The sequence below is a fragment of the Sinocyclocheilus rhinocerous genome, unplaced genomic scaffold (genome assembly GCF_001515625.1).
Source record: "Sinocyclocheilus rhinocerous isolate Xijiao unplaced genomic scaffold, SAMN03320098_v1.1 scaffold877, whole genome shotgun sequence".
In the NCBI taxonomy this organism is placed as follows: Eukaryota; Metazoa; Chordata; class Actinopteri; order Cypriniformes; family Cyprinidae; genus Sinocyclocheilus; species Sinocyclocheilus rhinocerous.
Window position 1 is genome coordinate 520,870 of NW_015662177.1, and position 23,506 is coordinate 544,375.

Consider the following 23,506-nt stretch of genomic DNA (forward strand, 5'->3'; position numbering starts at 1 on the left):
TCACATCAATTTCCAAAAAGTTAGTATTTCTGCCTTCACACTTGAAACAACAGAGGAAAGCCCATTAACGTTACTTAAATCCTAAATCAGAATGAAATGTGGTTTGTCAGCTTAACAGCGGATGTAATTATAATGTTGTGTGTTTAAGGAAGCGGATAAACATGATTAGCATGTCCGTTTATTGACAGAGCTGTCATGATCCCGCTGCTAGCGCAGTTAGCTTAGCATGAGACGGAGGGGCGCTGTACACCTGAGGATCCACTGGTCTGCATTACAAACCCTTTCAGGTGGGTAACCCGACTTAAAAGCTGCTAATTACAGTAAACACCTTGATTAGGAAGTTTAATAATTCTTTCTTGGAGGTGCGCGGTAGTGTTTTGGCAGCTGACAGGCTAATGTTGCTTTGCTCAACATTGCAAGTTCCACCCAACAGCTGTTTGCAGTGCCAGAGTGGCACAACACTGAGACGGACGATCAAATGATTAGATTGTTTTGGGAATAAAAATCTGCAATATCAATGTTATATTATTTATAGCACAAAGCTCTTAGTCTGTTAAGTTACTTGGCTTTGTGAAATGCTAATAAATGCTACATATTCTGCTTCTGTCACTATTCAGTTAAGTAAGGTTTGTAAGAAACACATTTTGAATACCTAAAATTTCAGATGACATTGAATAAAGAAGTGTAAATGCACTCATTTGGCTTCTTAAAATGTTAATGCACTTGCATCCTCATTTATTTTCTCTATTCCGTTTAATGTATCTAATAACTGACATGTTTTGGACCTAATTCTTTGACAGGTGGTCTGAAGTCAGGTTTCTTCCAGGTGCCATGATTGTAGGCTAAATGTGAAGGAACATTTGCAGCACAATGTCTGCCCTGCTGATTGCCATCTCAGCATTTCTCATCTTTGCAGTTGTATTCATTTTGCTCTTTAGGTAGGTAAGAAGCCAGCATGCTGGAATTAATATGTGAATGTACAGATATTGCATACGCAATATTAAACCTATTAAAACGGCCCTCTTTGTGTTTTATTAGATGGTTTGCTTGCAGTTTGGCTGTCCGTTTTTTCCACAATGTCCTGAATGCTGAGCTCAGGATCAGATCTGTGGGTCTGTTCTCAGTGCGAGGAATCAGTGTTCAGTTTCAGCCTCAGCACACTCTGGTGGGTTTGTTTTCTGCATCAGTATGTGTCACACCACATATCGGCCCTATTACAATCCTCATAACCCTGTAAAGCTTGACATTAATTAATAGTCAGAAAAATCTAGTGTTTATTGTATAGTAAGATGATATTTAAATGCTTAGTTGTATAATAAAAGCTCTGTAGTTTTTATTGTGGGGACAAAAAATATAATGCAATGCAGTGCAATGATGATTTGAGAGATGAACAAATAAACATTCCTCAAAAGCCTGATGTATCAAATTTGACGCTCACAATTGATGTATGGATAATTAAGTAAAGCTAAGTTGCTTCAGTCTGGTAAATGTTCATCTACATGTAAAAGTTATTCTTATGTTAGCTTTATAAAAATCAGTAAAGATTTCACAGCGTAAAGACACATTTGCCACTACCTGAAGGCAGACTTTTTTACAATCCTACTAAAAGGCCTTTTACTTGCTACAAAGTACAAACTATCAATCAGATGACAGAAGGCATATAGTAGATTGTGTACAACAGGTTTTTCCGGCAGCGTTTTGATCATGTTGATAATTTAGAGGCCTTAGAAATCCGCATATCAATTATAACACAGTAGGCTTTATAGAGTTAAAAGCTGCAACTGATGTAATGCTTTGATGTTTAATATGTATTCTAGCACTATAAAGCCTGTTTCTGTTTTGTAGGAAATTGACAGGGTATGGATTTCTTGCAAAATGGTTAACCCGGACCTGCCGTAAGTATAGTTATATGACGTAGTTAGTGTAAATATTGTCTGTTGATGATCGGTCATAGTGATCGTGTTGTATTTGTTAGGAGGTTCTTGGCGTTGTGTGTGGGTGAGGCCCGGGTCCGCTTTGACCTGCAGGAGCCATTTAAGCCCCGGGCTCCTAAAAGCAATGAGGAGAATTCAAAAAGACCTCCTCTCAGTCCCTCTACCTTGCACCTTCTCTCTCAGGTAATCAACTTGACTGTTGTTTAGGAGTATCCCAGGTTCAGTATAAGTTAAGCTCAATGCATAGCTGACATGCTGTTGATGACCACAGAAGATCAATATATATTGTTCTGAAGAAAAGAAAAGGGTGTTACAGTAATGAACTTGCAATGAAAGTCAATGGGGCAAGGCAGAAAGTACATGCTATTTCAAAAACATCACTACTACAAGAGTTTAAAATTATACTCCTTAATGTTCATTTAATCAGTTGGTCTGTGCAAAATTATATCCAGCCTTTTAACTCCTTTACACATAATTTTGTATGAAAGATGTGCTTTTGAAACCTTTGGAATGCCGTTCTCCATGGACTTTCACTGCAAGTGCAATACTGTAGATACAGTTGTACAATTCCTTTAGAGTTTTGAGTTGTGTCTGTTCCGCAGCTGCTGTCGTTCCACATTGACTCTATAAATGTGATGGTGTTGAATCTGGCCCTGCCTGAGTCCCTCTGGCACATGACGTCCTCTGCCATCACTTTGCTGCTGGATCGTCAAAGTAAAAGGTGATTAACCTGTGAAAAAAAAGAACTTCTGCTCTTTAAAAAGACTTCTGCATGGTGTTGTGTGACTAATAGCTTTGTGCATAGCGGGTAAAGCTCAGACTGGCAACCGGATGGGATGCACTGACTGAAGTTTTAGAACCATTAAGCTGGTACTTATTTTCATGTTGTGACCAATATAAATGAATAACAAATGGCCGTCAATGCCCATGGCAATAAATGGCCAATATCTAAATTCTATACTATTTAGTCTAAATAAATTCAAAATAAAACTTAAAAAAAATAAATCAGTCAATCTAAATGGTAAAAGTACAATTTAAGCATCATAATATTATAAAGTACAGTATGAGAGATGGATATTTATTTAATAGTGTTATTAAATTACTATTTTTTTTTAACAACTAGCTTTAAGTGAGCAAAAGGTTTGGGATTGGTAAGATTGATTGATTTTTATTTTTAAAGAACTTTCTTATGCTAACCAAGGCTGCATTTATTTGATCAAAAATACAATAAAAACATAATTTGAAAAATGATTACAATTTTCACTTTTTAAACCGTAATTTATTCTTCTGATGTTGAAGCTGAATTTTCAGCAGCCGTTATTCCAGTCTTCAGTTTTTATGGAAACCATGATAAATTTTTTTCAGGATTCATTTCTAAATAGAAAGTTTAAAAGAACAGCATTTATTTTGTGAATGTCTTTACTTGTCACTTTGTAATCAATTAAATGCGTCCTTGCTGAATAAAAGTATTCATTTCTTTAAAACAAATTAAAAAAAAATCTTACTAACCCCAACCATTTGAATGCTAGTGTAATCTAAATGTAAAAATAGGGGAAATGAACATTCGCAATTAAATATCCAATATCTGCTGATACTGATAAATGTATTTTTTTTATTTTAATAACCAATATGGTACCAGTATGCTGTGCATCCCTCTTCCTCTTGCACAAGGATCAAACCACAATCATTCATCATTTTGGTCCTGACCAAGGCATTTAGAGAAACAGTTTACCCAAATGCCTAATAAAATGACAACTTACTGCTATGTTGTCAGGTTGGCCTGGGATTTCTCTGTGGGACAACTTAGCAGTAAAGTTCTGAAGAGCAGCAGACTGGTATGTACAGCACACATTCATGTGTTAACGTGTTACCTCATTATGTTGTGTACAAAACATAAATGTCTGGGTTAAATGGTTACAAGGTGCTAACAGAGTGCCTGTCCTCTCATTAGCAGGACACATGTCTGGCTGAGGTATCGCTGAGTCTGGCCCTAAATGGTGACGTGAGTCTGCCTGGTCTCAGGCCGGGTCGTCTGGGACTGTGTGTCAGAACTCTGCTGGCTGAGCTTCACGAAGGCCTGTTCCTCAGCCAGTTACCCAAACCTCCAGGAGCTGCTCCCACTGACGGCACCAGTCATACTGCAGGTTTGACGTTTAAGCTACACTCCTTACATTAGGGCTATGCAGTTAATCATAATACAACAAAATCTTAATGTAGCTTAGTGCAATTACAAATCGCAAAGGCTGCAATTTCATAAAAAAAATGTAAACTGGATGTTGTTAACAAAAGAGAAGCTTTAAGGACATCCAGCAGTTTTACACCAAAATAAAAGCTTGATGGTTTAATATTACAGTAGTGTATTTTTATTTTGCTATAATAATAATGATAATAATAGTTACGCAAACACACACACATACACACATATGTGTGTATATACAGGTGCATCTCAATAAATTAGAATGTCGTGGAAAAGTTCATTTATTTCAGTAATTCAACTCAAATTGTGAAACTCGTGTATTAAATAAATTCAATGCACACAGACTGAAGTAGTTTAAGTCTTTGTTTGTTTTAATTGTGATGATTTTGGCTCACATTTAACAAAAACCCACCAACTCACTATCTCAACAAATTAGAATACTCCATAAGACCAATAAAAAAAAACATTTTTAATGAATTGTTGGCCTTCTGGAAAGTATGTTAATTTACTGTACATGTACTCAATACTTGGCAGGGGCTCCTTTTGCTTTAATTACTGCCCCAATTCGGCGTGGCATGGAGGTGATCAGTTTGTGGCACTACTGAGGTGGTATGGAAGCCCAGGTTTCTTTGACAGTGGCCTTCAGCTCATCTGCATTTTTTGGTCTCTTGTTCCTCATTTTCCTCTTGACAATACCCCATAGATTCTCTATGGGGTTCAGGTCTGGTGAGTTTGCTGGCCAGTCAAGAGTGTTATTTTAGTATCATTGATATACTATTATAGTTTTTATTCATATTTGAAATGAGTTTTTTTTATATACATTTTCCATTTTAATTTCAGTCAAAATTTTAGTAATTTTGTTTTATTTATTTATTTTACATACAGTTTTTATAGTTATAAATGTGGTTTTTATAGTTGCCTAGCTTATAGTTTTATTCATTTCAGTTTTAGTTTTACATATTTGAGTAATTCATGTTCGTCTTCAAATGTTTGATTTTGGCTCACATTTAACAAAAACCCACCAATTCACTATCTATGGAATAATTAACCTTGCTGTAAATATAAATGCTAAAGCTTTTTCATTTTTGTGCTTCTTGAAGATGACAAAGAAGACTCTTACATTCAAACAGAAGCAATTGAGCGGCTTCACAACCTGGTTCCACAGAAGGTCAATGTGGATTTTGAAAACACTAATATCACACTTTCCATGCACAGTCAGAAGAGGTAAGCAATGATGTTACAGTCGTTGTGATCAACCTTGGATGTTGTTTTTGTGCTCTAACAAACTATGTTTGTTTCACAGACATTTGAACTGGACTTTAAAGTCTCTGAAGGTGGGTTATGATCGTGACGATGAGCAGCTTCCTCTGAAGAGTTTCACCTCTCAACTCAGTTTCCCACAGAGCCGTCTGGAGCTTCTGCTGGAGGGTGGGGAAAGTACACAAGAACACACTCTTTATCATTATTATTTTTGCTTATACTTGGGGTTAGGGATCTGAACACACACTTAACCCTAACTATTGTGGGTACTGGGTGTTTTTCAGATGGTCTTTTGCTGTCACAAAGCCGACAGAGAATTATATGTCTGAACACTCTCAGAACAATACTGCAGGTGAGTTGTTTTGCGCGATTTCAATGCAAATCAAAATCTTTCTTTGTGGCATGTTTTGCAGCTTCATTTTTGTTTTGGCTTTCATTATTGTTTTTGGCTTCACTCTCTCTTAAGGTGACATCTGTTGACATCTCTAGCACGGTCACCATCAACACCTGTATCATCCACTACCGTCATCAGGAGTTCTCCCATTGGCTGGACATGTTTTCATGGGACCAGGTCTCGCACAATGAAACAACTCGTAAAAAAAGGTATTAATCTGCCGCTCGCTTTCTGAGCATCACGGATTGGGCTGTAATGGTGTTCTTGTTTATTGTGCTCAGATAAGTGTCCTTTTGTCTCCCAGGCGTTTCCCTCAGCTGGATGCTCCCGTGATGATAAGCTCCTCCATGTCTAATGTCAATGTGTCAGTGCAGTTGGGAGATACACCACCCTTTGCCATGGGCTTCATCTCAGCCAACAGTGGTAAATAGCAAAGTGTGGCTATTGAATGCTGTTAAAAACAATAGACAGTTGACCAACCCATTCAGATTAGATACTCTAAATAACAGCAGTTTTTGTTCTATGCCTTTTAGAGATGAATGAGAAAGTATTTTCACATTGTAATTATGTAGCTTAGCTTTTTATGAGAAGTTTTCATGAAGATATATATTTTGAAAAGCACAATTTCAAAGGCCGAAAAATACTTTTATGACACTGATCTGCCCAAAAAAAATCACATTGAATGTGGCATTTTGAAATATAATTAATTTTCTTTAATTACATATTTAATTAACAAATTATTTTATAAAAAATACACAATTTAATATTGTTAATATTATTATTATTATTAATTTAAAAATATTATTGCTTTAAAATATTATTATAATATATACACGTTAATAAAATAATTAAATTATTTTATAATTAATCATTTATTTTATTTTATTTCAGGTTTACTTTTAATAATTTTAGTAGTTCAGCTTAAACTTTATTCACTTAGTTGCCAAGGCAAACTTTAAGTTTTTATCTAATGTTTATAATTTATCTAAACTTTTCAATTATACAAAAACTAGTTAAGTTTTAGTTTTAGTTATCAAGATCAACACTGCCAGGATCCTATAAAACAGTGACTGAATTCTCATTTCAAAATGAATAATGTGCATAGCAGAAGTGTCCTTTTTGGTCAACTTCTGGTAAAATAGAACTGATTGAACACTTCAGTTTAAAAGTGTCTCTGTTGTGATGTGTGACTGAATCTGGTGTGTCTGACAGAACTGCAGCACTTGTTATGCTCAGAAGAGGATGACATGAAGAGTCTGGCTGTGACTGAGAAAGCATCTCTGTCCCTGGATCATTTCTGGTGGCGTGTGGGCCAGGGTTCCCATATCCAGCAGGCTCCTCACCCACCTGGAAAACATGTATGGGGGGAAGCCCTTATCCTAGACTCCCTCACACTGCAGGTAAAATCAATACGTATACTATTTATGTAGTAAGTTGTCATTTATTATGAAAGATGGGCCATATTTTGAAATAATAACCATTTGGCTTTACATTATTCCCTTTTTAATTAATTTGCCCACAGGGAAGCTATAGTAAGTTGAGGACAGTGAACTCCAGCCCTTCTGGGAGTGCCTGTATGGAGTCCAGTCTGAAAGGCCTGCAGCTGGAAGTGTCCGAGACCTGCACTTTGTGTCTGTCACGCCTGTTCTCTGTTCTCAAACTGGACAAAGCAGAGAATGTCCCCTTACATTCCCCTCCGGAAAAGCCTCCATCCTGTCTACCACCTCTCTTTAAGTTTAAACTTAATCTTGTGGATGTAAACACATTCACACTCTCCAATGTGGCAGGTGAGAACTAAAAGAAGCCCTTAAAATAACAGTTAAACTCTTGTTTCTCTGCCTTATATCCAAAAAGTGTGAGATTTTTGTTACTCTGTGTATATTAGCTTGTTTCAGTACATGTTTTTCTGTATTGTATTAAAGGGGCTGTTACATTGAGGGTGGACACAGTGGTAGCTGAAGGATCGGGGGAGAACTCGAATGTTTCTGTCCAGGGTGTTTCCCTTGCTGTGGTGAAGGCCCTCACTGAGAGTATGGAACCCTGCTGCCCAGCCGCACAAACTCCAAACCCCATCCTGACCCTAACTGCGTTCACTGTCTCTTACCACATCAGTGCCCGCAGTCTGGAGGTACTACACCACTACATTGCTCCTACACAAATCTGTTGTGACCTCCTTCACATAGGATCAGTTATTACAGACTATAACCAGTAGGTGTGGTTGTAAGTGACTGCAATGATTGATAATTTCATATCAAATACTGTTAACAACTGTAACAGGGTCCAAAACAAAGATTAAAATTTAAAACTGGAAATCTAAAAAGTTTTGGACTTGGCATATATTTTACTCCTGTCTGGTCTCAAATTCTGATTTGTTATGGTGAAATTTTGGGTCATAACTTGTTATCCAGTTGTGGGGACAGCAATTTGAGTCAACACTGTAATCTTGGACTTTCAGTCGCAACAGTGCTCAACACAAGATGCATTCTTGCTGAAAAAAGCAGGAAGACTGAGCACAACTAAATGGATTAAAACAGTTTTCAAAACTGTCCTGGAGCAGACCAGCACTGTCCCTCATCTAACACACCCAATTCAACTCGTCAGCTCATCATAGAGACTTTAAGAGCTGAAGTCTAGTGGGTCAGAAAAGGTAGAGAGTTGTGAGAAAATACGATCCGTGTTAGATCCTCAGCAGCAGCTCTTAAAGCAGCCAAAATAACCGAATAACTTTTGTTAATTAAAGAACAAAAGAAAAAAGAGGAAATCAATAATTTGTGTAGCTTTAAGGATTCATCTATATTTAATTTAGAATTGATTGATAACTTTATTCAATTTCTGTATATTTCCTACTTGCTGAAGGGCACAGGTAGTTAAATATGACATTTATTATAATGGGTTTATGTGAAGATTGTTTTAAGTTCACTTAAATTAGTTGTTGTTATTTTTTTAAGTCTAATAAATGTTAAAATTGACAGCTCTCAATTATACTGTAATGCTGAATGGCATTAATCAATGGTTAAATATTAGGAAAAATATTTTCATAAACAATTTCATAGAGACATCAGTACTATTGGTATCAGTGATACTCGCCTTCAGTCATAAAAAAAAGATGCCATTAAACAAATATTAAAAAATATAATGTCTTTATGTTGTTTCTACATTAATTTGAAGATTGAATGTGAAAATATTGCAATATAAAAGTATATTAAGGAACTTTAATGTTAGGTGGGATTAATGGCGATTAATTTCAGGAAAAAAATGTGTGATTTAAATAGTTAATTTTTTTTATCGATTGACAGCACTAGTTTATCTGTAAATCACACCAGATAAAAATTGACAACAATAAAACTAAAATTTTCAAACTTTATAAAAACTATAAACATGTATTTTAGTTCCCCACACTCCACAAAAAATCTTTTAAATTTAGTTGTATTTAGAATGTAACAGGAATTTTAAATAAAAGTAGAAAACAAACCTAAATTATTGTGGTATTTATTATAAAGGCCAAGCCTAAACAAATTCTGAAACAAAACAAAACTAAAAGTATTGATGTATCGAAAATGTGCTATACAAATAAATCATGTACCTTTCTCATGTGACATGAATCGAAATGTCTGTGCTTTGCGCATGTTTTGTGCACTTTACCGTAATTGCATTATAAAAATCGCTTTGGAATATAAGTCATTGTACATTTTAGATTTGTATTCTGCAAATATATCACTCATATGAGGTCGCAGCAATTAGCAAACATCAACGTTTCAATGAATTCACGATGGACAAAATTAACTTCCGTCCTACTTTTTCGTTCTTGTTCGCTGTTTCACTCAAATATATGTTACAATAGAGAAAAAAAAAATGATCATAGTTCTCATTTCATTCTGACTTTAGCCACATCTTGATTTCATATCCTCCGATCTTCATCTGATCAGGTGCAGAGTGAAAACGCTTTGACAGTGCAGTGGACACCATCGGATCACATGTTTTTGTATCAGCACGTCACAGAGAGCCAAAGCTATTGGAAGGCGCTGTCTGAATCTCTAAGGCTAGGACAGAAGGATGGAACAGAGTCTGCAGACTCTTCCTCTGGCATGTTAGTTTGTGTAGAGTTGGCAAGCACACGACTCACTGCCCATGTGGCCAAGACAAACTTCATCATCTTCAGTGCAGAAGCACTGTCGCTCTCCAAACGGCCTGGAGCCGTGCTGATGAAGACTCCTCATTTGGTGTTCAGTTTTGATGGCAATGACATCTTCTCCTTTTCTGGGGCAGAGATGCAGATGCTGGATGTAATGCAACAGCACAGATCTCAATTCCCTTTCCTCCAAACATTTTGTAATCGCACTTGGCTCTTCACTGCACCCAGCCTTGCCATTGAGTTCCCTTACCAGTACAACTTCTCTGACACTTTCGACAAGGCCATCAGTGTGCAGAAGTGGCTGAAGACCCTACACAGCCATGCCGCCCCATCGACAGAACCTTGTCGCTTGCCCCCGGACCTCCTGATCCGCATCAACCAGTTCTCCTTCGTGTTCCTGGATGACGTCTTTGAGATCAAACTACGCGACAATTACGAGCTAATGAAGGATGAAAACAAGGAAAGCGCCAAGCGCCTGCAGCTGCTAGATAAGAAAGTGGCCGACCTACGCAAGCAGCACGGCGAGCTCCTGCCGGCCCGTAAGATCGAGGAGCTCTACACCTCCCTTGAGCGCAAGCACATTGAGATCTACATTCAGCGATCCAAGCGACTGTATGCCAACACACCCATGCGCAAGTCGCTGCTCACCTGGACGGTGTCAGAGTTGGAGCTGGTGGCGCTTGCGGATCAGTCGTTGCACGGGCCTGAGCGGATCCGAGAGCAGCTGCGGGACATCGATGGCATCAGCCCCTTCCCTAGAGATGGCCTGCAGCTGGTGATCCAGTGGTGCCGTGCTTTTAAATTCAAGCTTAATTCATTTCTGGGTAAGTCTAGCATGCTTCAAAACAGACGTGTTCAATGTCCTGCAGAGTTTAGCGCCAACTTGCTACAACACGCTTTCCTGTAACTCAAACAGTAGAGCATGAGGCTAGCAACAGCAAGGTCGTGGGTTTGATTCCCATGGAATGCACAAACTGATCAAATGTATGCCTTAAATGCAATGTGAGTTGCTTTGGATAAATAGCGAAGTGACGTTTGGCCATGTTTGTTGTCCCATGCTCTGAATTTGTGCTCTGCATTTAACCCATCCAAGTGCACACACACAGCAGTGAGCAGTGGGCAGCCATTTTGCTGCGGCGCCTGGGGAGCAGTTGGGGGTTTGGTGCCTCGCTCAAGGGTCTCACCTCAGTCGTGGTACTGAGGGGGGAAGAGAGCACTGTACATTCACACCCCCCACCAAATGTCACTTGAAGTTTCTAATAATCCGGAAGACCTTGATTAGGTGGTTCAGGTGTGTTTATTTGGGGTTGGGGCTAAACTCTACAGGACAGTGGCCCTCATCCAATGAATGATGATGCTTGCTTTGTTAGTTAGTGAATATCTACTGTAAGTAATCTGACACATCTGTTCCAAACACAGTAAACTCCTGTTTTACCTAGACATCATTTCAAGTTAACAGATTACACTAATGTTAAGAATAATTTTTAATTTTAAAAATAATGTTTAATTTTTAGTAATTTTATGTGCTTTTGTCATTGTTTTATTTTGATATATTTCCAAGTAGTTTTCATTTATTTCAGTTGTAGTTTATTTCACTAGCTTGTTAAAAAAAATACATCCAAGATGGCTGACAAAATAAATGCCAATTATAAATCAATACATTACTGTTGTTAAAATTGCTTCAGTTTAATTCAGAATTGACTCAATATTTGTGCCCTTGTATTTTTATACTTATTAGAGTATTGAGCTATTAGCATAGCAACATATTAGAATCAATTGTAAGAGTTGTTTGCGGAGTGCTACATGTGTAAAGTGCTATTTTTAGTCACTTATGAGAGTCCATGATGGCTAACATTCTTGTTTCCTGTGTGGTTCAGTGCGAATCCGGGACTATCCTCGGTACCTGTTTGAGATCAGAGAGTGGTCGCTGTCGGGACGTCTGATGGGCACCGAGCAGGACGGGCAGCTGAGAGCAAAGCGCAAACAGGTGGTCCAGCTCGGCCAGCCATGGGGTGATGTGAAGGTTTACAGGAATATGCCACCACTGAAGTTCTACTACGACGTCCATTGTGAGTCACAACACTCTCTTGGTCTTGTAAGTCTGTAATGTGATGTTGCAACAATATGACTCACCCGGTTTAACTGTTCAAACAGCGAACATTTCCCTCTACACCATTGTGTGGGGGCCATGCTGGGATCCTGCTTGGACGCTGATTGGCCAGGCTGTTGATTTACTGACTAAACCCACAGCTGACCCGTCCCCCCTTCTGGCCTGGTGGGATAAAAGCAGACTACTTCTGCATGGCCGCTGGGTAATGGACATTGATCAGGCCAACCTGCATCAGCTCGCTACTGAGGTACTAACAAACACACCCAGGCTCCTTGCTAAAGACCCGTCACATTTGTAAATATCTAATGCTAACTATAATATTTTATTTGTGTAGGACCCTTACAACACCACAGAGAACCTTCACTGGGAGTGGAGCAAGCTGAACTTTGACTGGAATCCTGGGCAGTTTGTCTTCAAGGGTGACCTGGACGTCAACGTTAGAACAGCCTCCAAGTACCTGACTAGTAGTTGCATTGCATTACAATGTAACATTTTGATTTAAGTTTGATTATTTAAATCTGTCTGGTCCGTTTCTATACAGGTATGATGATATCTGCTTCCTGCGCCTCCCGAGCCTATGTATGACCCTTGACCTCCAATGGTTATGCCATGGTAATCCACATGACCACCATGCCGTAATGCTCTGTGCTGCAAAGAACGTTGCGGATGTCACCTCAGGCCAGCCACACGACTCCTATAGGGCCTTCCGCTCTGAAAACCTCAACCTCTCCATCACCATGGACCTCGACCAGCACTGTGGCAAAGGTTAGAACTATAGCCTTTTTTGTAAAAGCTGATAAATGCTACACAACTTTTAAAATCGGAACAGCAACTAGCGTTGTCCAGACTGAAAATCGGCGCAAAAGTCATGTAGTGTATTCCAGGCTTGAAGGTAATTTCAGCTCTGGTTTTAAAGGCTTGTGTTCGTGTTTTCTCTCAGAGCCCAGTCAGCCCAAAATCCTCCTCTACAGCAGCACCCTGCGCTGGATGCAGAACTTCTGGGCCACCTGGACCAGCGTGTCCCGGCCCATCTGCAGAGGCAAGCTCTTCCACAGCCTCAGACCCAACCGCAGGAAGCTTGGCCAGCACTACAAACAGATGTCCTATACGGCATCTTTCCCACAGCTACAGGTGACACACCTGCCTCTGTTAAACCATACTTTATGCCTGCCTCCCTTTTCACATTAGTTAATTTCTAACTTGTCTTTTAGATGATGCTCAAAAACATATAGCTGAAATAAAACAGTTGTTTAATAATAATAATAATAATTATTATTATTATTATATTTTAATAATAATAAAAAATATTTATATTTATGCTTAATTTACTTTTTCATGTATATTTATTTATTTTATAATTAAATAATAAAAGATATTTTACATTTTATAAGCTTGTGTATATATATTGGTCAGTCACCAACATATAATAGTGTATTCTTATCAATCAAAGGATTATTATCATTCAAAGGTCATATTGGAAAGATTAATGAGTTAATACATAAATGTGATGAAATATATGCAAGGTTAAACCTGTCTTAATGTTCCTGTGCAGGTCCATTACTGGGCATCGTTTGCTCAGCAGAGAGGCATTCAGGTGGAGTGCAGTAAAGGTCATGTCTTCACCAGAGGAGCACAGAGGCTCATCCCACAGGGTGAGAGAGCAAACCGTCTCAGTCACTCTCTCCACTTGACACACTGTTGAAATGTTCTGCTGAAATGATCGATGCATGTTTTACAGCTGGCACTGTGATGAGACGACTTATCTCAGAGTGGAACGTTACTCAGATGGTGAGCGAGCTCTCTCTGGTCACCGTGCACCTCATGGCCTCCACATGGGACGAGACTGCCGACCACCAGATCAATGCCCAGGTGAAGAAGACCCACCTGCTCAGCCTGTCATCACTCAGCTACCAGAGACAGAGTAACCGCATAGAGGAGGTGAGACACTCTTATTGCGTAATTTATCTACAAGAAATAAAAATATATAATTTATAAGTTTTTCCTGACACAGTTTGTGGCAAAAATTTGTCCCCAATGTGAATAGGCCTTTATTAATGACAAACCAACTATATCGCTGCTTAAATTGTCTCAGGAGGTAACCTCAAAAGACGAGAGCAATGCTTCCTACACACACAAGTTGTGTTTGGTGGACCTGAGGGCCTCTTGGACCACCACCAACCGGAATATTGCCTTTGGTTTGTACGACGGCTATAAAAAAGCAGCTGTGCTGAAGAGAAACCTCTCCACCGAGGCTCTGAAGGGTCTGCGGATCGACACCCAATTGCAGATGAAAAAGCTGAAACGCTCCATGTCCAGCTACTCCTCAAACACGGCTCCCGCTACACCAGTAATCACCACAACCGCTCGCCCAGAGAAGAGTCAGAATGAAGGTAGTCTCTTCTTGTGACTGTCGGCCCAAAAAAATCCATATTGTATTGTATTGTATTGGAGCATATTGTAGCTCACTTGCCAGTTTTGTTTTGTTTTTCCAGACTAATAAAAAAGTTTTGCAGATTGGAATTGCTGAGTCTTCAGTGTGTCTAGGCTTTTTTTTTGCCCTAGTTGATATGTTTTTGTGGTCCTTTTTAGGAACATCCATGTTACAGAAGCTTATTGAGGAGACCGATAAGTTTGTGGTCTTCTCCGAAGAGGACGCAGGAGTGAGCGACCAGCTCTGTGGAATTGCCGCGTGCCAGACCGATGATGTTTACAACCGCAACTGGTTCATAGAGCTCGTCAACGGTCAGGTACGGATTCCCCTTTGAGAGCAGTAACCCATAGTGCAAGATGCTGTATTAGCAGATCTAAACATCTTCCCATGTGCATGGTGTTCAGATGATGCTTCGAGGCACTGAGACTGCCGGCTGCGTGCTGGTATCTGCCGCCAAGGCACAACTACTGCAATGTGAGCACCATCCTGCTTGGTACAACGACACACTCAAGCAGAAGACCACTTGGACGTGTCTGCTGGATGGTATGCAGTACTTCGCCACCATGGAGCAAAACCCCTCTGAACAGGAGGACTGGCAGCTGTGGCTGGAGGTGGGTTCAGAAGTACAGTTATCATGCAAATACCATTTATAACAATGAAACATTGCATTAAAGCAATCAAATCTAATTTTGTGGACCTACAGGTCAAGAACATTGAGGAACACAGGCAGAGGAACTTGGACTCGGTGCAGGAGCTGATGGAGAGTGGCCAGGCTGTTGGAGGCATGGTCAGCACCACCACAGGTGTGCCATTTTAACTCTCGAGTTCATAACAACATTTAGCTCTTGGGATGGACCACCTTGCATTGCCCTAGCAACTGCCCAAAATACCTGGCAACTGCATAGTAGCTTGTTAAAAAACACTCAGAAGACCCTAAAGCAGGGGCACCAAACTTGAGTTTGAGTTGAGATGACTTTCACATCCAGCTTTGCGGACTTACAAAGGCTACCACATGTCCATGTCCATTAAATCCACAAGACCATAGGGCAGGGATAAGCAACGTCGGTCCTGGAGTGCCGCTGCCCTGCAAAGTTTAGCTCTAACCCTAATCAAACACACCTGAACAAGCTAATCAATTTCTATAGGATTACTAAGGCAGGTGAGGTTTTTTTTTTAGGGTTGGAGCTAAACTCTGCAGGACGTCGGCACTCCAGGACCGACGTTGCCTACTCCTGCCATAGGGTGTCTCATTTGTCATTTTAGGCTTCAGAAAGGTGCTCACAGTGCCTACTTTGAGACCGCAGTGTGACATTGATGCATTCTTCTGCCAAGTCCACACTGAGGCGCGCTCTGCAGTAGACTTTTACCCAACATTACATCACAAAAGTGTAGACTTGGAAGAACGTGAGGGCTTCAGATTCCATTTGGAACAAGGCCAATGAGTGTTACAATTTCTTCCATTCATTTTACTACAGTTGGCCCACCTCTCGTCCTTGTAGCATTGTGGCAACAACTTTTGCATGTCCAATCAGCAGCCACAGTCTAGTTTACCTGACCTGTTTACTCTTGCACTGATTTAGATTGGAACCAGCCGTCCCAAGTGCAGGAGACCCAGCAGGTCCAGCGCATCATCTCTCGCTGTAGCTGTCGCATGTACTACATCGGGTACAGCCACGACATTGACCCTGAACTGGCGACCTCCATCAAACCGCCAGAGATCAGTGACCGCCATGAGAAGGAGGACCTTTTAAAGAAACAGGCTGGTATGTGACCTCAAGCGAAACAGGAACTGATTTAAGATGCTGGTAGTTGTTCTGTCACAGATATATTGTTGCTTTGTTCCGGTCATATCAGGTGCAGTCGACACCTTCACCCTCATCCACAATGACCTGGAGATTTCCACCAATCCTGTGCAGTACTCCATGATCCTGGACATAGTCAATAATCTGCTGCTCCACGTGGAGCCCCGGCGCAAGGTCCGAACTAACTAATTGGTCTGGACACCAGTTTTTGAATGAGTTCTTATGTTGTTTGCTGATCTGCCAGATCTTTTGCTTTGTTTAGGAGCACAGCGAGAGGAAGCTGCGTGTGCGTTTCCAGCTAGAGATCTCCAGCAACCCTGAGGAGCAGCGTAGCAGTATCTTGCACCTTCAGGAAGCGGTACGCCAGCATTTGGCTCAGATCCGTTGCTTGGAGAAACAGATCTACTCCAACATGAGGGTTAGTGTACATCTCCGGTCTAGTGTGTTCAGTTTAGTTCACCTGAACCATCAGCCATATGCATAGCTTTTCATTTGAGGTCATGTCCTCCAGAATACTCTGAGGTCCATTCATAATGACCTTTTATCTGACTCTTACAGTCCCAGTCAGAAGAGTTCAGAGGAGACGAGCTGTCCGACATCAACCTGCGCCTGCAGAATCAGCTCAACCAAGAGAAGACAGACATGCAGATGAAGAGTGAGGAGCTCAATATCCTCATCCGGTTGGTCGCTAGCTCGATTCTAGCAGTTGATCATTCATTAGCAAATATTAGTTAAAAATGTTTGGATATATCATTGTTCTTTGCCTCCTCTAAGGTGTTTTAAGGACTTCCAGCTGCAAAGGGCAAACAAACTGGAGCTGCGGAAACCCCCAGAAGACGTTAGCGTTGCGCGTCGTACCGAGATCTACTTCGCTCAGGCCCGCTGGTGTCTCACAGAAGAAGATGGGCAGCTGGGTATAGCTGAACTTGAACTGCAGAGGTTCATGTACAGCAAGGTATGTCTGCAAAGACTCACAATCCAGAGGTTTTGGTTGAAGTTGCTGAATGTCTTTTGCTAATCATTGGTAAAACGTTAGCTACTGTATATGTGAGTGTGCGTCATTGGCTACAGATCTCTTAATGGGATGTTCTCTTCCACAGTTGAATAAGTCTGATGACACAGCAGAGCATCTCCTGGAATTGGGCTGGTTCACCATGAATAACCTGCTTCCCAATGCTGTGTACAAGGTACTGCTGCTTAATGATTCACACTGGATGTCCAAGTCGGGGAAATAACAAAACCATGTGACAGTTGAGATGTGTCATTACAAACTCTGCTGTTATTGATCTCTAACTTCTGCAAATGTCTCTGTGTGGTTGTTTACACATGTTTAAATGCAGTCTGAACTGAAAACTGCATAGGGGGCTGGTTTAGTGCATGTAGATTTTTTTTTTCCATTTACAGTCTACAGTATTAATTGTCCAACAAACAATTAGTTAGAGGTCAGCTAGACAATTAAAATTGAAAATACTACAATAAACATAATATTAAAAAAGACAAATAGTTAGCATTTAACTGTTATTTTTAAGGTAACATGTTAACAGTATTCTAGTTAGACAACTAGTAGACTTGTCAGTCGTCCTGTTCCTTGACAGTCACCTAGTTTACTAATTTGTCCAACAACCAACTAGTCAGTCAATTAGGGATCAACTAAATGAGTAATTAGCATTTTAGCTGTAAAGTTTAAGGTAACATGTTAACAGTATTCTAGTTTGACAACTAGTAGACATGTAAACTGTGCTGTCCCTTCATGGTTAATTTGTCTAACAACCAACTAGTCAATTTATTAGAGGTCAACTAAATTAGCAGTTAGCATTTAGCTGCAATATTTGAGGTAACATGTTAACTATATTCCTATATTAACTATGTTAACTATATTATATACTGGTTTGACAACCAGTTAGCCATGTTAACCATCCTGACCTTTGATGAACCATCCTGTCACTTAGTTTCCTAATGTATCCAACAACCAACTAATCGATTAATCAGGTATCAACAAATCGAGTAGTTAGAATTTTAGCTGTGAAATTTAAGGTAAAAGGTTGACAGTATTCTTGTTTGACTACCAGTATACTTGACAGTCCTGTCCCCTGCTGATCATTTAGTTTATTACTTGTCCAGCAGCCAACTAGTTAGTAGTTAGTTAGTTCGTTAGAGGTCAACTAGACAATTAGTTTAAAATTAGTTTGCATTTTGACTGTAATAGTTCAAGTAAAATGTGAACATTATTCTTGTGTGACTATTAGTAGGCTTGTCGTCAACCATCCTGTCCCCTGATGGTCGCCTAGTTTACTAGTTGTCCAACAACCAACTAGTTGATTAATTAGGGGTCATCTAGTTGGTTATTTTTTGAGCATTTTGACTCCAAGATTTACATCCAAGGTAAATGATATAGAGATTATGGTTATTTTAGTTTGAAACATTTTCATCATAATTAGATATAATCAGTATTGATATGGATTATTATGAGCCATCATAACACTGCCTTAGTAGCAAATTCAGTTATTATAGCAATAACAACAGTTATTGTCGAACATGAAATTGTCTGATGAGAGCAATGTTCACATTATTTTAATCCACTTTTTGTGAGGACTATGAGAGTGTTCACTGTACATTCCTAAGCAACATGTTAGACCGTTGTCTTGTGAACATGACCCTAAACCAGCCTAATTATACAGGGCTTTCAACTAGTCATTCAGACAACCCACAGCTAGTTAATTTTAAACATTGTAGCAATTTGCACATCTCTGCTATTTGTTAATCCTATAACTCTTGGTTTCTCTTGTGCAGCATGTAAGGGTATGTATTGAGTGGGTAAAATCCTATGTTTGTTAGTCGACACCTTCATCCTCATCCAGACATATGCCTGCTCAGAAAGTTTATGTTCCTGTTTGGACAAAATTCACCTGCATTCTCACTTGTAGTTTGATATTGCAGGCTAGTTGCATTTCCTTCCACTTTTACATCTTTTTTTTTTTTTTGATATTTGTACATCTGTCCAATCATTTTCAGTTGGGTTTGACCAGCAGGATATGCATCCAAGTCTTCCATGTTTTCCTTTGTTTCGTGGTTTGCATCTAAACAAACACAAGTACTTCAGTCAGGTGAGTGTAATTTTGCTCTCATTCTATGTTGTAGGTGGTTTTGCGCCCTCAGAGCCCCTGCCAATCAGGACGCCAGCTTGCCCTCCGCATCTTCAGTAAGGTCCGCCCCCCGGTGGGAGGGATTTCCGTCAAAGAGCACTTTGAGGTCACTATCATGAAATCCATTCCTGTTTGCATCATAACTCTGGAGGATGCTATTCACACATACAGCTGTCCTCTTCTTTCTGAAAAATCTGTTTTTATTTGTAGGTAAATGTTGTACCACTCACCATTCAGCTCATGTACCAGTTCTTCAAGAGGATGATGGGATTTTTCTTCCCCGGACGAAATGTGGAAGAAGAGGAAGTTGGGGATGAGGAAGACAAGTTCAGACTGGTTACTACAGGTTTGTGAAGTTTTTCTCGTCATGAGCATATGACCTTCCCACCACAACAGGGATACTCAACTTTGTTCACAATCACATCATATGCAAGTAATAATTATAATTCATCAAAGTACGAGAAGTGGAAAAACAAAGGCTGATCCTCTTGAAAGCCAGAATTGGTCTTTACATTCATGTTTTAACCACTCTTTGCACTCGCTGTACTGACATCCATAGTGCAGCCCATGCTGATCAATATCAGTTTACATCTATTTTTTTCTCAGTTTCGTTTTTTCTCTTTGTGCTCCAGTGAGGGTATTAGATTGCTGTCTGCTGATGTTATGTCACACTGATGGCCCATCCTGGGCTATTAAAAGCTCATCGCTCTTTGACATTGGAAGGTTTAGTGTCTGGAATGGCTTCAGGGTAGGGGTGTGCGATATTGACAAAAAATTATATCTCGATATTTTATGGGATTTTAGTGAAAGAAAACACACTAAATGCGCACACGCACTAGTCTAGACTTCACGTAATGTATGCGTGCGCTCTGTAGGGACGTTTTGAATGGTTTTTGCAAAATACTCGATAGTCAAATCGTACATCGTTAAAACGACAATTACGATATTATCGCAGACGATATATATCGCACACCCCTGCTTCAGGGTGACTTTCATGTGCATTGTGGAGTGTCTAAGGCTTGTTTTCTTCTTAAATCGCAGGTGTTGTGAAACCCAGGCAGCTATCTGAAGACTCCATAGGAGGGCTTGGACCCGGGAAGGGGGTCACGCAAGGGTTAAATCGAACAGCTGGAGTCAGGAGGTCATTTCGCAAACCACCTGAGGTATTATTTCAATGGGATGACAGTTCAATTGTCTGCTTATGATGGATATTGGCTTTTGATTTTTTGATTTTTTTTATTAATCACAGATCATTATTTGCGGTCTGTAATGAATATAATATCTCAGTTGGAAGTCACAAATTGAATGTAACCAAGTTATTTAACCTGTTGATGTCTTCCCCATTCAGCATCCCGTTGATGACATTGATAAGATGAAAGAAAGAGCAGCAATGAATAATTCTTTCATCTACGTCAAGATTCCTCAGGTTCCCCTTTGTGTCAGTTACAAGGTTGGTCCTAGCAAAAGTGATATAGTCTTCAGTGTCACATGATCCTTCAGAAATCATTCTAATATGCTGATTTGATTAGCTTGTTCAAGAAACATTCTTATATTATCAAAGTTGAAAACACTTGTGCTGCTTAATATTTTTGTGTAAACTTTTTTTTCAGGATACTTTGATGAATAGAAGGCTAATAACAGCTATTATTTGAAATATAACTTTTTTGTAGCATTTACTGTTTTTGTAAGATTTTTGTATGCCTTTACTGTAACTTTTGATTAGTTTGATGTGTAAATAAATAAAATTATATATATATATATATATATATACTGTGTGTGTAAGTATGTATGTATGTGTATATATATATATATATATATATATATGTTTCATTTAGCTAAATATTGCTCAGTAGTTAAGTATTTGGCCTAAAAAATAATTGACATTTTTTTTCCTGTCATCATTTTGACCAAGCAGCCATTGAACCAACTAGGTTCAAAATGTATTATATACAGTAAATCATATTTAATAAAATGAGTGTTAATAATAAAAGTTCAGTAAAAATGTATTTTTATACTATTTTATTATTCACTAAATGAACAAGGAACAGTGATATTTATCATGTTTTAAGGAAATTAATTGGCAAATCAAACACCATTTCAGAGATTTGAGTTACAAGACAAGGAGTGATCATGAAATGACACTGCCTTTAGAAAGCTTAACAGCCTAATAAAAAGCACAATATAATCATTCTATTATTTACAGTATTGCTTCATTTGACCTCCACAGCAAATTGTTATTTTTGCATATATGTGTTGTTGATATTCAATTTATCACATTCCTGAGTCTGACTGTATGCATTTCTCTTGCGGTGTACCTGTAGGGGGAGAAGAGCAGTGTAGACTGGAAGGATCTGAACCTGGTTCTGCCCGGTTTGGAGTATCATAACAACACCTGGACCTGGCTGGACTTTGCTATGGCTGTGAAGAGAGACAGTCGTAAGGCACTGGTCGCACAGGTAATCACTCGCAAAATCCTCAGTCCCAAACTCAACTTTAAACTACATATAAGAATGTAGTAGTAGGCCCCTGTTCAAATTCCATTAAACTTTTGTCCCAAATAAATAGATGATAAAGGAGAAGCTGCGGTTGAAACCCGCCTCAGGCTCAGAGTCTCGAGGTAAAGTGATGGATGGGAAAACAGACAGCAGCCTCCAGCAGCAGGTGGAGGACGAGAAAGCAAGGCTTCTGATCGGCTTCAGCACCGCCGACAAGAGCTCCAGCAAAAAGAGCATCTTCAGTCGCCGCAAGTGAAGCTCCTTCACAGAGATGCTGGTCTTGAAGAAGCGCTGCTGAACCTTACCGAGATCCAGCCTGCAGGAGAAGGGATGGACGATGATAACTAAACCAAGTCCGAGGTCTCTCTCCTCTTCACCAGTGGTGCCTTTAAATGTCCGCGCTGGGTGTGGACACGCAAGCCATGACTGCAGGCGCTGGTCCTGCTATGGAAGAAGGGATTGTCATTCTACTGTCTAAAATGAGTGCTGTACACCTAACATAAGTTTTAATGTGCTTCTTTTGTGCCATACATCATTTCAACATATTTCAATTAACTACATACAGCATTAAACCATCTTTATCAAGCAAGATAACATCCTCACAGCTCAAGACAGTGTCCTACAATTCAACGGTTCATGTCTGTTTTGTGTTTGGAGCATTGTGACGGCTCTCCTGCTGGATCAGGAGATTCTTGTAGGCCAGAATCTTGAAGGAGCCACATGGAAAAGCAAGAAGAATCTGAAATTCACATATACTGGAAGCCCATATTATCCCACAATTAGTGAAAGTCACTGAAAAGAATCAAGAATTTGGCCTCATTTGAGCTCAGTGTTAAATTGGACATGATATTAGCTAGCTGACCACTGTTTTACTGTACTAACTACTAGGATCTTCTGCTTGTGGAGCAGTGGGACATCATGGGAAGCATCTTGTTTTATGCCATTTTTGCACCCTGTCTGATTGATGCTTTGTCATTTTAACACTATGGCACTTTTTACACAAAGTATTTTCTGATATTTTTGTATCTGTGGTTATCTTCTGTATCATTTCAATAATGTCTGAGATGCTGTTGATTTTAGCTTGTCAGCTTAAAAAATGAAAGATTTTATTTCAGCTTAAATGTTTAAAAATGAGCCCCCCACCCACCCCCCACCGTATCAGGCAATGGGCCTAGTATTGTTCTTTGTATAAATTATGGGAGAAATTAAATGTCAGCAAGCATGTAACTTAAAATGTGTCAATAAAATAAAAGCAGCCCCAAAGAGCCCTTCAAACTGTTATTTTCAAACTTTTAAGTTTATGTAAATCGTTAATAAGCAGTCATAAGGATCTCAGAAAAAAAAATTTTTTTTTAGATACACATATTTCTTAAAGCAATTAAAGTAGTTTTAAATAAGGTTACAGAAAAATTAGAAATTGCAACAATCTCTTAGACTTAAGTATAAAGGGGAGCATGATATACTAGTATAAAATGTAGTCTCACAGAAATTGTAAGAATTTATTAGACTTAATTATAAAGATGTGCATAATATGCTAGTATAAAATTTTATAATCATGTGTAGCTAACAAAATCGGAGATTGTGTATTTTCTCCTCCTGTGCATTATT

The 23,506-nt window shown here is 39.3% G+C and overlaps 1 protein-coding gene across 5 annotated transcripts in view; it reads left to right on the plus strand.

Annotated features, from left to right (window-relative positions):
* LOC107727920 (protein KIAA0100-like) overlaps positions 1-23,159 on the plus strand; it is a 25,367-nt gene extending 2,208 nt beyond the window's left edge. The window contains exons 1-40 of one of the 5 annotated variants that reach the window (XM_016537959.1): positions 37-287; positions 801-938; positions 1,039-1,165; positions 1,846-1,895; positions 1,976-2,117; positions 2,537-2,655; positions 3,709-3,769; positions 3,886-4,078; positions 5,232-5,355; positions 5,435-5,559; positions 5,676-5,743; positions 5,858-5,994; positions 6,090-6,208; positions 6,998-7,185; positions 7,308-7,572; positions 7,708-7,913; positions 9,712-10,741; positions 11,795-11,986; positions 12,072-12,274; positions 12,362-12,480; positions 12,569-12,792; positions 12,968-13,158; positions 13,580-13,679; positions 13,766-13,965; positions 14,072-14,417; positions 14,617-14,774; positions 14,863-15,069; positions 15,162-15,261; positions 16,039-16,221; positions 16,313-16,434; positions 16,523-16,678; positions 16,819-16,940; positions 17,035-17,215; positions 17,361-17,447; positions 19,399-19,509; positions 19,614-19,749; positions 20,445-20,566; positions 20,752-20,853; positions 21,725-21,859; positions 21,969-23,159. In XM_016537959.1, coding sequence (XP_016393445.1) covers positions 871-938; positions 1,039-1,165; positions 1,846-1,895; positions 1,976-2,117; positions 2,537-2,655; positions 3,709-3,769; positions 3,886-4,078; positions 5,232-5,355; positions 5,435-5,559; positions 5,676-5,743; positions 5,858-5,994; positions 6,090-6,208; positions 6,998-7,185; positions 7,308-7,572; positions 7,708-7,913; positions 9,712-10,741; positions 11,795-11,986; positions 12,072-12,274; positions 12,362-12,480; positions 12,569-12,792; positions 12,968-13,158; positions 13,580-13,679; positions 13,766-13,965; positions 14,072-14,417; positions 14,617-14,774; positions 14,863-15,069; positions 15,162-15,261; positions 16,039-16,221; positions 16,313-16,434; positions 16,523-16,678; positions 16,819-16,940; positions 17,035-17,215; positions 17,361-17,447; positions 19,399-19,509; positions 19,614-19,749; positions 20,445-20,566; positions 20,752-20,853; positions 21,725-21,859; positions 21,969-22,154 — 6,705 coding nt within the window. In that variant the 5' untranslated portion in view covers positions 37-287; positions 801-870 and the 3' untranslated portion in view covers positions 22,155-23,159. Of the gene's footprint in view, positions 1-36; positions 288-800; positions 939-1,038; positions 1,166-1,845; positions 1,896-1,975; positions 2,118-2,536; positions 2,656-3,708; positions 3,770-3,885; positions 4,079-5,231; positions 5,356-5,434; positions 5,560-5,675; positions 5,744-5,857; positions 5,995-6,089; positions 6,209-6,997; positions 7,186-7,307; positions 7,573-7,707; positions 7,914-9,711; positions 10,742-11,794; positions 11,987-12,071; positions 12,275-12,361; positions 12,481-12,568; positions 12,793-12,967; positions 13,159-13,579; positions 13,680-13,765; positions 13,966-14,071; positions 14,418-14,616; positions 14,775-14,862; positions 15,070-15,161; positions 15,262-16,038; positions 16,222-16,312; positions 16,435-16,522; positions 16,679-16,818; positions 16,941-17,034; positions 17,216-17,360; positions 17,448-19,398; positions 19,510-19,613; positions 19,750-20,444; positions 20,567-20,751; positions 20,854-21,724; positions 21,860-21,968 lie in introns of those variants that run through there. The other 4 variants (XM_016537960.1, XM_016537958.1, XM_016537962.1 and 1 more) reach the window with 4 other exon arrangements.
* The last annotated feature ends 347 nt before the right edge of the window (positions 23,160-23,506 follow it).